The sequence below is a fragment of the Seriola dumerili genome, unplaced genomic scaffold (assembly GCF_002260705.1).
Source record: "Seriola dumerili isolate Sdu_G_001 unplaced genomic scaffold, Sdu_1.0 BDQW01000155.1, whole genome shotgun sequence".
Classification (NCBI taxonomy): Eukaryota; Metazoa; Chordata; class Actinopteri; order Carangiformes; family Carangidae; genus Seriola; species Seriola dumerili.
The window spans coordinates 1,402,995-1,417,652 of NW_019174410.1; the positions used below are offsets into that span (position 1 = coordinate 1,402,995).

The following is a 14,658-nucleotide window of genomic DNA, read 5'->3' on the forward strand; positions in this document are numbered from 1 at the left end:
TCCCTCGGCTAATGACAACAACACAAGCTAACTGGAGTCAGGAGTCCAGTCAATGAAGCCAGACTGGAGGTGTGGGTTAGAGACACTTTAACTTATAAGTTGGTAATGAGCATAAAGCTACAAGGGTTACAGAGTCATCTCAAAGAGTTTAGATCTTCATCAGTCCCCAGTCAGACAAACTGTCTGTGACTGAAGATGATTTAGATCTGTGGCTGCTCTCTGTAGAAGTGAAGCTTAATGTATGAAGCTCAGTAATGTCACAAAGACGCTCAGAGTCACAGCTAAAGGCCTCGAGGAATCATCGGAGCTGGTTAACATCTCTGTTCATGAGTCTTCCATACATACACATCATGGTGTCATGGAGCACAGAGGAAGCTGCTGCTCTCCAAAAAAGAAACCTCACTGCACCTGAACTTTATCAAAGAGCAGCTTGACTCTCCACAACACGACTGTGGGAAAAAAAAAACATCCTAAAGGTGAAGCAGGGTGGAGGGAGCATCATGATTTGGGGCTTTGCTGCCTCCGGACCTGGACAGCTCCACGTCATCGAGGGGAAATTGAATTCCCATGTTCATCAAGGAATCCTGCAGGATAATGTCGTGGTGTCCGTCCACCTGTCCACATGAGCCGGGACCTCAGGGAACATCCTGAGAATCTGCCTGAGCTGAAGCACAATCGTCCAAACTTCCTCCTGAACATTGTCCAGCTCTGATCAGCAGCTACTGGAAGAGCTGGTTCATGGTTATTGGTACAAAAGGACGTTCACTTACTTTTTCCACCTGCACTGTGAATGTTTAATGGCTGCATCTCAATAAAGACACAAAAGACGTACTGGACTTTTACCGGACACTGAATTAGCGACACTGCTCTTGTCTGCCCACCTTGAAACTCTGCTAAAAAAAAAAAACACTTAATAGCTTTTATTAAATTCCTTCTTCACTACATATATTATATGAGTCTGGACAGACATGGATGTAAACTGCAACTTAACTGGATGGCGGCGGCGAACGACCACGAGGCGGTAATTCTAGTCGATGTTGTCACCGTAGTTGTTGTGGATCATTAATTTGTTCATCCACCTCTACGCCAAGAAAAGCCATGCAGGAAACTGATACGTGTGTGTGTGTGTGTCTGTGTGTGTGTGTGTGTGTGTGTGTGTGTGTGTGTGTGTGTGTGTGTATAGAGAGGAATATGTAAGCACTGGCATTATCGTATGACTAAGTATAATATTGTTTTTACCATGTGGGTGTTTGTGGTGGTGATTTAATGCTTTTAGCTCTTTGGAAGCCAGATGTAAAAATGGCGTGTGCATGACTGTGGGTTGGATTTTTGTTATTTATGCCCGGTGATGCTGCTGGTTGTTTGTGTGCATGCGTGAGTGTGTTATTTAGCTGGAGGTGAATCATTATGTGTTTACTCCCGGCTTAGTTTGTGCAGGCCCCAGGCAGCAAAGTCAGATGTTGATGGCTGTAAATGTTAGTTTATATAATTAGTGATTTATATAACCTGGGCAGGAGGATTTCCCCCGATGTGACCGCTCCTCGGGGACGAGAGGAGTCGGAGGCTGTGAGTCCTCTGTTGACATTCACGCTGAAACATATTGAGGTGAGAGGTTGCCTGTGGGCAGAAACACCTGGATGCATTAGCACTTGGACGGCGTAGTGTGTGTGCAGGTGTATATTTAATGCTTGAATCAACAGTTTGCTGCTCAGATGTTTCTTTGACAACATCCTGGAAGGAGGATGAAGCAGGAATCCAGTGCTCCAGTACTGGAAGGTATTCAGCCTTCCTATTTTAAGACCTCTGCTATTCCAAATAGTCAAAGAAAGCTCTGCCAAATCTCTTCTGTCTTTTATTATTTTCAGAGGCACAAAAATCTGTCTTCAATTCATGATCCTCTGGCTTTGAGGGATATAAATAGTACATTCTGTCCTAGTAGCTGGGCAGAAAAAGCTTACTCCCTGTTACTGTTATGGAGTTATGAATCAACTTTTTAGAATAACTCCTTCAAGGACGTCAACATTTCAGTGAAACACCTGCTTTTCTCTTGTCAAACTGAGGAGAAACAAAAAGCCGGATAACAGATTGTTGTGATGGTGAACGCTGAGCAGCTCTTGAGTCTGGAGAAGAGAGCCAGGTGCCGCTCACTGTTTCTCGAGAAGCAATTTAAAGTCGTATGATGGTGTCAATATGTCTGTGCGTTTTAGGGAAATGTGGTTTTCATCAGCACGTATTGTACACACTCTAAAAGTGTTTCTCTCAAACGTCAAAACTGTTTTATCATCTCATCAAAAGAAACAGTGAAAAAAGACAAGTTGATAGTGTCGTTTATATTACGTACTTTGGATTATGAATGGATGTGTTCAGAAATACTGACAGGACTTTCCAAGGCTGCAGGTTGTTGATTCTGGATTTGATATATCCTCGTTTAAACCTGATGTTGATCGGCCACATGCAGCAGTGTTCAAGCTCCTCTTCCTGAAGTGACTCAGAAGTCAGTGGCCTGTTTGGTCGAGCAGAGCTGTTTATAACTCCGCTGTGTCTCACACCCACTGCCATTCACACAAATATGCAGAGGCTAAAAGGAGGGCACTCTGTGGAAAACAGCTCTTCATTATTCATACACAGATTTTCCTTTTCTGACTGCAGGATTTCACACTTAATGCATCTGCGTGGCTAAAAATACAACAGTGTTGTCAGTGCAGGTATTTTTTCGGTGTTAAAGTTGCGTGTCTGTGTCTGTGTCTGTGTTCTGCAGGCGACCTATCGTCCTTTCCTGCGACAGATCCTGGAGGAAGTCTTCCACCCCGAGAGAGTCGAATGTCCCGACATCGAGCACATGTCCGGGGGTCTCACAGACCTGCTGAAGACCGGCTTTAGTATGTTCATGAAGGTCAGACCTTACACACACACACACACACACACACACACACATTTTTATGTAACATCCTCTTAACCCTTCTGTTGCCATCTGCCCACTGTGGACAGTCAAGTGTCTTCTTCCACTGGTTGAACTTCACTCTTCGTCCGCTCATATTGGTTGTTTCCTCCGGTACACTGTCAACAGCAGTGACTCGTATCCTATTCCAGAATTCTACTACTAGCAAGTAGTGTATATAGTAGTGTAGTTTTCAATATCAAATACACTCAAATGTAAATTCAAACATAGTTTTACAGTGTAGTTGGACTTCACTGTAACCGACCGCTTTGCGACTCACGCAGCTTCGCCAGTTTACGGTTTATTGTTTTAAAAATGATCAGTGCGACATTTTAAGGGACATTTGGATGAAGCTAACAGTTAGCCTGCCGTAGTTAGCCTGTTAACTAACAAACACGGACTCACTAATGTACTGTGCACTACTAATGTCGTCGCCGTGGCTCAGACTCGTGGTGCGTTTGATGATATCCGGACAGTGTTCGTATGTGTGTGTGTGTGTGAGGGGCAGGAGCTGCCGATAATTAAAAGTCTGTCCCAGGTACAGTGGCGAGTCCAAAAATATCTCACCCCACTTTGCCCTGCACGCCACCAACCAGCGGGAGCCTATAGAGCAGTGAAGATGTGAGCCCTCACTGTTGTTCCACCTTTGACCACCGCAGACTGTGTTCAGTCGGGCATCCGGCCAAGAGTCACGGCAGCTGGCAAACTGAAACCCCTGAGTTCACCCCTCTGCAACCACCCCCCCCCCCCCCGCGCAGTTAAACAGAGAAGAGAACAGCCCGACACAAGGTTTAACTAGAGAAGGTAAACACTGCGCGCCATTTTGAAATGGTAGCTGGTGCTTGACCGAAAAAAACCCAGAGAAAGAAGAATTTCCCCTCCGTGCCTCGTGGTGTTTGAGTTTCCAGCGAAAATTCAAAGGGCTTTATTAAAGAGGAGATGGCGGCACTGTTGGTAACGTGTTCAGATATGTTAAGCAGATGCCCTGAAGACACTTCTGCACCACGTCTGCCTTTAGTGTCCAAAGATTTATGGTGTTAGTACAGTATCACACAGTTTCACTCTGGGTTGAAAGGCCATGAAACTTACTCTGAGTCCATGTCTTCACACGTCTCCCAAATTTGGTTGCAGTTGGATGTTGCATTGCAAAGATAAGGAAGTGTTTATCAATAGGCCACGCCTCCAGGACTTTGGTAACCAACTATTGAAAAACAAAAGAAAAAAAAAAAAGATTAAAGATGAAGCAGCAATCAGACAAACACATTTTAACACTGATCACCTGAACCATTACTCAACCTTATGTGGTTGTCAGTAATAACATTGCATGTAAACATTACACCAGGTCACAGCTTCATACGTAATCCTCAGATGGCACCGGCCCAGTTCTTGGTCTTGGAACAAAAGCTGATACGGTTGGTGGCCAGACAGAAGTCCATATTGGTAATTACAAGAAAAACCACCTTAAGTCTTTATTAATCCACTTTAAACCCAAATTTCACCTTTTAAAACGAAGCAGTTGGATTTGCAGAACATTAGTTTGTTAATTACCTGTTTGATTGAATGATCAGTTGATTTGTTCCGTCAGTTGTTCGTTCATTCTTTCTTCTAAAGTGAAGGGGGGAAACGAAAAGATCAGAATATGCTGTTCTCAACCAGACATGTAGTTCTGGGGCTTGTGGGTGATGTATATCCACCGCAGAGCAGATCACTATACATGGTCTGATCATCGTCCTACATCTGGGCCTGCTTAAGATGATGATTACCCTGGGGGGGGGGGAATTAGACTGGTTGTGTAACCGGGGCCTGGGTTTAAACAAATTAAGAAACTTGGCCCACAAACCACCGACTCAGACAGACTCAACCTATAAACCTGGACTGCAGCACAGTGAACACCCCTTTATGCAATAAAACACCCCAGTAAAAGGTCTATTTTTAACCACAGGGCCTATGCATTCTCCAGAGTTTATATCATTACACACACTGGACCCCAGTCTGGATTATGACCCACTGACAGCTCGTGCACTGTTCCTTAAACTGTCGCCTTTAACTGTCTGTAACCAAACTGTGTGGGTGTCTGGTCGGCCATTTTTAGCCTTTGTTTAGACAGAGTCTCAGTCGTGCAGGAGATCTGGCTCCTCTTTATTCAGCTGCAGTTTCTCTGTCCGACTAACGCCAGCAAATATACGTTTAAAGCTCCTCCAGTGTAAAGGTCTGTGTCCATGTGTCGTGTGATTATAGATCAGGTCTAGCTTCTATATTAATACTGTGAAAGTATCAAAGCCTCAGTCCACAGAGAAATGCACACAGCCTGTATTCAGAAACTGAGCCTTAAAACCAGCCGTCAGGACTTCTGGAACTTTGTGATGTCACAACAAAGCAGTCACCAAGCCCCGCCCACCTGGACCCACCATCCAAACCTTTACAGGATTTGTTTTTTTTTTTACCTGAAATCCTTTCCAATGATCTTTTCTGCTTTTAATATTTTCAAATGGACGGACTTTTCATGTCGTTTTATGAATTGTTCTGAGTTTGAGTTCGAGATCCAGTTCTTATAATAAATATGTCGCCTCAAATATTACACAAAATATTATAACATTCAAAGCAGTGAAGTACTGGCCAGGTTGAAACCAGCTTCTGGGCAACTGCACTTTTTCATCAGGCCAACTTACAGATGATTTTATCAGCCTGAATTAGCTACAACTGCAATACTTTGGTTTTCAGTTTTAGGCCTTTAATTGCACTTTCTTTGAGCACTTGTAGTGAAGTTACTTTACTTTTTAAATTTTTATGAAATAAAATAAAAAAGGCAGCACAGTCATCAGCGCCAAAAAATTTGGGTCAGTGTGTGGACCATGATCTGATGTCTAGTGTGTGTCTGTTCTAAAACACAGAGAAGTTTTAGTGAGCGCCGCTTCTCAGAAACCTCCTCCTTACTTACAGTTCAGTTCACACCTCCTCTCCTCACACTCCCATCAGCCCCTCGCTCCCCGTCTAACGCATGGCAGTCCACATGGTTCAGAAACTACCCCCCCCTACACACACACACACACACACACACACACGGAGCGCACGGTGTGTCTGCGATGTCGAGTACCTCCCAATATGTCCTGACATACAAAATTTAACATGAGCAGATGCACTAGAAAGCGTTTGTTCACACATTTTTTTTTATTATCAACAAACACATGTTGCCTCACACCTGACATTCCCCCCCCCCCCCCGCAGCCTGCTGGTTTCACGTGTACAGCCACTCCTGCCTCAGGTCCGCCCCCTGCAGCTCTGATTGCTCAGTTAGTGTTCACAGGCTGCGGATGAGTCCCTGCCTGCAGCTCGTCAGCCAATAGCACAAAGCCATTATTCTCCCCACAGAAACGCCAGCCTTTTCCTCCTGCTGTTCAAATTCATCCGCGCTAGTAAACGTCTGAGCGTGTGTGAACTTCCTTAGCCCAGGTGATTTGTTTGTGTCTGCATGTGGTGTATGAGGGTGTGTGTGTGTATGTGTGTGTGTGTGTGTGTGTGTGTGTCCACGTGTCAGCCTTCATAGCACCAGGGTGAGAAGACATCATCTTCTGAGCTGCAGCGACCTATGTCTCGCTAGAGTCCGCTCTCATCAGTATCTCCACATCACCACATGTGTCCAGCTGAGCTGTAACTCGGCAACCAGGCATGGACAGAGACACAGTTAATGATATGGAGAGAGAAGGATTAAGTGTTCCCTGGGCCAAGTGGGCTGTTTACTACGGACTGCTCTACAGTAGGAAACTGTATCAACACCTCAGATGGCGTGAAAAAAATAAATAAAAAATGCACTGACCAATCACAATGTCCCGTCTTAACTCCAGGTGAGCCGTCCACATCCCAGCGACAACCTTGTGCTGCTCCTGTTTCTGGTTGGAGGCGTCACACCCTCAGAGCTGCGTCTCGTCAAAGAGGTCGTCACCACACACAAACCAGGGATGCAGGTGAGTCGCAGGCCACGTCTGTTTCCGCGTAATCGTGCTCGTTACGTTTGAGAATGCTAATCGCTTATTTGTGAGCACAAGTCAATCTTTTCAGTCACAGCGCTCTGCACCTGTGCTTTATTATTCTAATGAAGAATAGAAACCCGGACTCAGCTCGGCTCTGGTTCAGCTGCCGATGCCTCCGAATCTCACTCTGTAAATACAAAGACATGAAAATAAAAATAACCGTGTGAGTAAAAGGCCTGTGTGGAAGAAGCTATGAGCAATTTACTGACTCTATAGCCCCAAAAAGCAGCTAAAACCCACTAACTAACACTTTTTTTGTTGTTGTTGTTGTATTATATATACTATTTTTATTATGAAGCATCTACTTGCATAGATAACCACAGTCGGTGACTCAGTGCTTCTTATGTATAATCAAACAATAAATCCCAACATGTAGGAGAAAAATGAATAAATAAATAAATAAATAAAATAAAATGATAATAATAAGAAGAAAAACATTGAAATTAGACCAAACATTGATTAAACCAACAGGAAGTTGAAAAGATTTTTTTTTTTTAAAGTAGATAAACAACTGAGTTAGTTAAGGGTACAAAGAAATAAGCAAAAGTGCAATATAATGTATAAAAACACATAAGAGTACGTCTGGCTTTTGTCTGCAACAGAAAAGGAAACAATAAGCATTCACACCCGGGTCGAGTGACTCTGCAGTAGATGGTGGTTTTTATCGGTTCTGATCGGCAGTGATGTGAACACAACACCTGGGTGAACACGCTAAATTTTGCCCCTTTTCCCACAGCTGCACTGCACTCAGGAATGAAAGAGTGAGCTGCAGCTCCGAAATAAGTTTGAAAAATACACAAACACTTGTCGAAACGTCTCATATCGAGGCTCCGACACTTACAAGAGCACCGACCCGAGGATGAGACGTGACATATCTGTTTTACCAGATATCAGCTCAGTGTTTCTCCCCTCTGCTGCATGTGATGACATGAAAGCAGATCTTTGATCATTCAGGAACAGACAGGGCTTCACACTGACAGCATTAGTGTTGCTGTATGTTGTCTTTTTAACTGAATCATGTCATATTAAAATAATGATGAAAATAATAATATCAGATTATCTTGATACAAGTTTTAATTTAGTTTTCTTCTAAAATAAATTGTCCTGCAGCTTATTGTGCTAAAAAATGTAATGTCTTAAGATTGACCCGACAGAGCACTTACTCTTTAGGCTCAGTCCTATTCCCAACCCTCCTCTCTCTCTCTCTCTCTCTCTCTCTCTCTCTCTCTGTCACCATAATAAAGCCAAAAAAGGCCCCAAAAGATAACTTTAAAGAGAAACAGCTCCAGCTGTGCGAGGCGGTGTTGTGATGTAACTTCAGTGCACTTCCCCCTGTACTGTAGAGAGTGCTCCATCACATTAGCACAACAGGATCAAAATCAATGCAGCATCTTTTTTTTTATTCCACCCATCCTTCTTCCTTGTCAACAGCTGACACTTTACCAAACTTGCTGCAAAGCAGCGTGCGACACTTCAGCGTTTGATCCAAGTAATTAAAAGCACAAATATCCTGTAAATCAAACTGATGGAGCGCTTGTTCTGTTGATCAATAGAGTCACTCAGTAGCAGAGTTTCTGTGTTTTATTACTGCAGATTATATTTGGATGAATCATCACCATCCACTCGATCGACCTGTTATTCTTTCAGCCTGTGAAGCTACAAGTTGACTCATTAAAGAGCGTTCACGTCCCAAGGATAAACTGTAAACTCTTTACCAAGTAAATCAATCACTAGAATACACATTCAGAAAGAATAATGACAGTAGATTCTGCAGAGTTTTACTGACGTTGACTCAGATTGAGTCATCGCTTTGGCCATGAAAAATCAAACAGTCAGGAGGAGGTACAGACTGTCCGGCCTCAGACTGAACGAACAAAACGCTGACCTACATACGCAGGTCGCTCAGATCAGGTGTAAAGGTGAGAGTGACATCTGATCTTTGCACGTATTAATTACGCACATGAGATGTTGTGTCCGGCCCGCCTCTCTGTATGAAGTGCTGATTACATATGCAGTCCACAGTGGCCTGTAAAACATGCAGATGAATGCGTTTTGTCTGGGTGGGAGGAAGGCGGAGAGGGAGGGAGGGAGGGAGGGAGATCAGGCTGGGTGGTGTGGGTTTGTCTTAATAAAAGGTTCTGGGGAGGAGGAGGCCAGAGGCAATGAAAGGCCAGCAAGGATCAAAGCCTTCCATATGTAATCAGGAAAACCGAATAAAGACGAGCTCATATAATAACCTGCTGGCCCACACACACACACACACACACACACACACTGACCTCAGAGACACACACTAACCTGAGCACATACATGCACGCTGTACTGTGTGGAGCAGATACTCATGAAGCTCAGCGCTCAGTTCTGGTTCTTGCACTCGGATGAAATTCCTCTGAAACAGACTCGCTCTGCCACTACAAACAGGCCCGCTGCCAAGTTTAGGTGCTGACCCGAAGTTAAAGCAACACGGCTGCAGGAAAACAGAACCTCTCTGTTATACAACAGAAGAAGAGCTGTAGTTTTCCTTCTGCCTAGAAAGCGCTCTTCGCTAACACTGTGCAGTCCCCTCAGTCTGTCGCTTAGAAACACAAAATATATGTTCGTTTGTTTTATTTGAATCAGTGTGTTGTTGCATGATGGGAAATAAACTGTGTCAGAGTTTTATTCAAAGGAAGTCATTTGTGAATCTCAAAAGTCATCCCCTTATTCTTCAGGCAACCACATAACCTTCATTTAAAAAAAAAGAAAATTAATGTGATACTCCATCTAAACTCCTTTGTGTGTCAGACTCCGCCCCCTGTAGACTTCACAGGTGAATGTAAAAAGTTGGCACCAGTAGTTTTGCTGTTCTGCACAGCTTGAATTCCCCAAGGTCACAATGGATTCTTCTTCCCTTTTCAGACGTGCATCTCTCTCAGAGTCGTAGCCTCATGACTGAATAAGCAACTCACAGTCACTTTTCAATGTTTTTATTTGTTTGTTACTGAGGTTCATTTGTTATTTCTGACTAACATAACTAGTGCATGTTAGTTTATATGTCCACCTTAATGTACATTTGATATGAACTACCTTTTAAATCAGACTCATTGGACAGTTGCAGCCTGTGTGGACATTTACTACCTTTACACCTTTATTCTTCTCAGTGTTTATATTATATATTATATTTATTTGTTCTGCATGTGTTAAAAAACTATTAAAAGCTTTAAAATGATCCATGAATTGTCACTTATGCACAAAACAAAAATCTGTTTCTTCTCCTGTCAGATCAGGTGACAAAATAATTGTTTCCCTCCATGTGTGTTGAATTTTCATCCATTCCAGCTACATGTATAAATGAAAGGTTTATCCAGACTTTATAATTTAGGCAGCAAAATGATGTTTATAGTGTAATAAATGATGTAAATTGATTAAAAATGCATTAGGGCATTGCAAGTTTAAGGCTTTAACAGCACTTTGTCTTTCACACCAGCTTCCAAACACGACAAATATTGTGGTTCATTCCATCACAGTCGTGTCAGGTGTGAAGAGAGCTGTAACAAACATCTGCGCCCAGGTGTGAACGAGCCGAAGCTGCCGTAATAACAGAGAGATGAGGCCAGTAATGTGATATACAGTGTGTTTGAAAAGGGATTAGTAGCAACAAGTGTCGGTTCTGATTCTTATCACATGACCACGTCCTCACAAAGCCACTGAAAACACAGTCAAACAAACAGGATGTGAAAGGAAACAAACCCTCCCTGGCAATCAAACAGCTCCCACGCTTCGTACATTACTCACCTTCACACTCATGTCAGCTTCATCTCCTGGCATCGAGTTTACTCACCATGACCTATGACCTTAACCCTAACGAGTGTGCTGCGCTCCGCCACCAGGTGCTGGTTCTGTCCACCAGGCTGCTGAGGCCGACGGACGTCCCCGAGCTGCTCTTCACCACCCAGAGACTGGCGCCTGACATCGGTGTGTGAAAAGGTCGTCACGTGGAAACACACACACACACATACACACACACGTGGACACACACATGCACACAGACACACACACACACACGAACACACATGGACACTCTCATGGACCACAAATAAAAGCTGTAAATGGAAATTATCAGCAAATAAAACATTCCTTAACACTCTTTTTTTGTGTGTGTGTGTGTGTGTGTGTGTGTGTGTGTGTGTGTGTGTGTGTGTGTGTCAGCTGTTTGATTCAGTTTGAAACCAAAGTGACCTGTAAAGTGATTATATAAAGTAGATATTCCAGAAATCGTACATGAAAGTGTGTGACAGACAAATTACAGCAGTACGTTTCAGGTGCTGCCTCCGTCTAAATGTTAATAATAACAATAAAATATGTCGTGTGTTGTTTGTTTGTTTGTTTGTTTGTTTGTTTGTTTGTGTACAGCAGCTCAGGTGTAGCTGTTGCCTGATTCGGCCAGGCTTCGTTAAAAAACAGGCCTCAGGTGTGAACTCATTACAAGTGAAGGTGTGAACGGAGGAAGGCCTCCCGTTGTTCTCTGTTAGCGTCCATTCTCACCTCGCCCCCTCACACCTCACAAGACCAGAAAGTAATTAACAAGTCGTTTGACGCTGTCTGCTACAAGCCCGACGCTGTGCTCACACGTGGAGCTCAGCTAAACCCTCCTCGCCCTCTCTCCACCCTCTATACTCTCTGGCTGGAGCTCAGAAATCTCACCCACCCACGCACCTGCACTGATTCTCCACAGAAAGACTCTCCCACAGTTTGTCGGAGGCAGAGACGCAGGGAGAGTGTAGTGCAGCGGCCTCCCTCACAGATCTGAACACGATACTCTGGGTTCACTAATTAGATTCTGAGTTGTAAATAAACAGATCTCTAACGTACACACGATCAGGTTTTATTGGGGAAAGTGCTTAATATGATTTTGTCCTTATCTTATGGGAGCTGCCAATTCTCAGAGGAGTCCCTGATAACACGAGGTCGTCTCTGAGAAAACTAACATGAACTCAGCTCAGGCTGCTTCATCAGGCTTTTTTCTTTTTTTTCTTTGTGGAATTGGTTTTCTGGGGTCAAGGACAGAACCAGGTTTTAGATTTTAGATTATCGGTGCAGCCACTAGTCTTCAATCCTGTTCATTGTTTTGTTGTCAAAGCGTTTTTATAAGAATCGGTTTTAATCGTGGGTCAGACTTCCTTCCTCTCCCTCACTGTAGGAGCCATGTGTCTCATAATCTTCATGACACAGATTTAAGATTTAAAGTTTTCAAATGCACTGTCGCAGTAAATGTGTTTCCTGTACAGATTTGTGGTTCTGTAGTAAAATGCTGGTGAAATTAAAAATGAGGAAAAAGACAGAAGTCAAAATCATCATCGTTTTATTGTGAATTTGTAACAAATAAATAACAACAGGCCCTTTGGACTCGTCCTTTTTATAAAGTGCATCAGTGAAAATAACCGCCACATGCTACATACTCTGCTGCTGCCCCACTAACCCCCCCTCCCCCCCACCCCACTTTTTCTCTTTTGGATGCTGCAAAACATCTACTGCAGATATTGAAATACAAGAGACTGAACACACACACACACACACAGCTGCACAGAGCCCTGACTCAAGTGGCTGGTAATAATAACAACAATCAGTTTTTAGCTCTGGCTGTCTGAACACAGAACTGCCACAACGGCAGCCCGGCTAAAAATAAGCAGTAGAGTCCTTCACAGCTGCTGTTGCCAGGAGAGATTTAGTTTTTGATTTCGTGTGCAGGGTGTGTGCTTCGGTCGGCCTCACACAGCTGCTCCCACGTCCTCAGTCGACTTCTCTGCTCCTGAACAGACAATGAAGCTCCTCACTGCTCCTCCTCACGCGTGGTCTCTGTCAGGACCCGCTCACTTAGAGGTCACGACCTCTGTAACGATCCACCTGCCTAACACTGTAGAGAACCAATTGCATCACCTGCCTCCTCCAGCCAGACTGGAACAGGGCTTCACAGGAGAGGCAGAATCTTCTCTGTCCTTTCCTCTTCCACCTTCAACGCTAACTTCCTCTCTGTGGACTCTCTGGACCACCGTCACTTCCTCTCCTCACACTGAGGTAACGGTCCTGACTTTTGCCGACAGTGCTTGCTTGAAGCGCCTCTTCAGGTCTTGCATATTGGGAGATTTGGGCCTGGGGATGAGGGGTGAGCGCCTCTTCTCCGTGGCGGCGCTGGCAGAGCTGTTGGAGGAGTTGGAGGCGGCGGGCGGCTGCTTGGCGAGCTGGCAGCACAGCCTGTGGAACGCCCCGTGCACCTGGCTGTAGTCTTCGCTGGCTGACACTTCATAGAACGAGCAGCCCAGGGTCCCCGCCATCAGAGGGCCCTGCTGGGAGTCCACTCGCCTCAGGTGCACCAGGTCCGCCTTATTGGCCAGCAGGATCACCGGGGGCGTGTTGGCACCGCCCGCACGAGCCACCAGCTGATGCAGCTGTTCAATCAGGTCGAAGCTGCGGCGGTCCGTCACAGAGTACACCAGCACCACGGCGTCCGCCCACTGGACGGAGCAGGACGCATGGTCGGGTAGACTGATGCCATTATCTGTCATCTGGGGGAAAGAGAGAGAGGGAGGGAGGGGGGGGCTGATTAAAACACAACTCAGGTTAAATGTTCCTCGGCTTCATGCAACTGATCTTTAGCCATGACTGGAATGCTGAGCGAGGCAGACAGAGGTATAGAGTTACTGCTGCAGAGAGGTGAGGCTGACTGAGGAGTCTGGATCACAGTATCATTTACCCTGGACTCAGACACCCATTAGACTAAATGGGGGATTAGATACTGATGGGCTCTACACACACACACACACACACACACACACACACACACACACACCTTGAGTGTTGGACTGATGCCCAGTCAAAAGAGGCTTAGATGATTCTAAGAGTCCGACGGTGAATTAGATTATATTATCTTTGTGTTGGATTATCCGCAGCTTTTAAACAGATTTCCACCCGCTCAGCTCTCGTTCTGTTCCCGCTCAACCACCACAGAGTAAAAACCAACTGAGGAGAGGAGAGGAGCTCACCTCGGCTCCTGGCGTGTCCTGGACCTGGATGGTCACTTGCTCTCCGTCCACCTGAACCTCTCTGGAGTATAGATTACCTGCGACGCACACAGGGGGGGGGAAAGGGACGTCAGTTAATTCATCCACCGACGCTTTCACCGTGTTACAGAGTGACTTTAGTCTGTTTCTCCCTCAGATAAAATGTCGCTCAGTAACTCACCAGCGTTTCTCTCATAGTCTCCGATGAAGCGTCTCGTCAGGAATCTCACCACGAGCGCTGAAATAAAACAAAGTCATCACAAATATTAGATGATCTGACAGGAAATAAGAAAATAAATCAGGTCATATTGTGACTAAACTACAGCACGATGATTTTCATGATTCTCTTACCGGTTTTCCCGACTCCGCTGCCTCCTATCACCGCTATCTTGATGACCCGGTTGGGGACCGGGTACTCCGGTGCCGGATACTCCGCGATGGTCGTCATGTTCTGGATGAGACGCATTTTTTTTTTTCCCTCCCGCGCTTTGGTCAATTCCGTGAAAAATATGTTTTAAAAATTCAAAGTGGAGACAAAACTTCAATCTTTTCCAAATGTGTAAAGGTTGTGGGTGAAGCCTGGAGGGAGGAGTGCGGAGTTAATCCTGCTGTTGCTCTGTGAGGATCCGTGGAGACGCACACGACACGGAGCAGC

At 44.9% G+C, this 14,658-nt stretch overlaps 2 protein-coding genes across 2 annotated transcripts in view; one reads left to right on the top strand and one right to left on the bottom strand.

The window, feature by feature from the left end:
• scfd2 (sec1 family domain containing 2) overlaps nucleotides 1-11,113 on the top strand; it is a 94,433-nt gene extending 83,320 nt beyond the window's left edge. The window contains exons 7-9 of the mRNA XM_022751452.1: nucleotides 2,759-2,893; nucleotides 6,781-6,900; nucleotides 10,836-11,113. Coding sequence (XP_022607173.1) covers nucleotides 2,759-2,893; nucleotides 6,781-6,900; nucleotides 10,836-10,928 — 348 coding nt within the window. The 3' untranslated portion in view covers nucleotides 10,929-11,113. The remainder of the gene's footprint in view (nucleotides 1-2,758; nucleotides 2,894-6,780; nucleotides 6,901-10,835) is intronic.
• Nucleotides 11,114-12,442: 1,329 nt separating this feature from the next.
• Nucleotides 12,443-14,658, bottom strand: rasl11b (RAS like family 11 member B). The gene is made up of 4 exons (XM_022751466.1): nucleotides 14,355-14,658; nucleotides 14,185-14,241; nucleotides 13,986-14,062; nucleotides 12,443-13,508 (listed from the first exon to the last, which is right to left on the bottom strand). Exons 1-4 carry the CDS (start codon nucleotides 14,467-14,469, stop codon nucleotides 13,011-13,013), a joined length of 747 nt encoding a protein of 248 aa, XP_022607187.1. The 5' UTR covers nucleotides 14,470-14,658; the 3' UTR covers nucleotides 12,443-13,010.

Bases quoted from the DNA above. Each gene is read 5' to 3' on its own strand.
- rasl11b (XM_022751466.1), bottom strand. From the start codon at position 14,469: ATGCGTCTCATCCAGAACATGACGACCATCGCGGAGTATCCGGCACCG. The intron at 14,242-14,354 runs GTAAGAGAATCA...GTTTTATTTCAG, and splicing joins CAGCGGAGTCGGGAAAACCG to CGCTCGTGGTGAGATTCCTG. The intron at 13,509-13,985 runs GTGAGCTCCTCT...TCTTTCCCCCAG, and splicing joins AGGACACGCCAGGAGCCGAG to ATGACAGATAATGGCATCAG.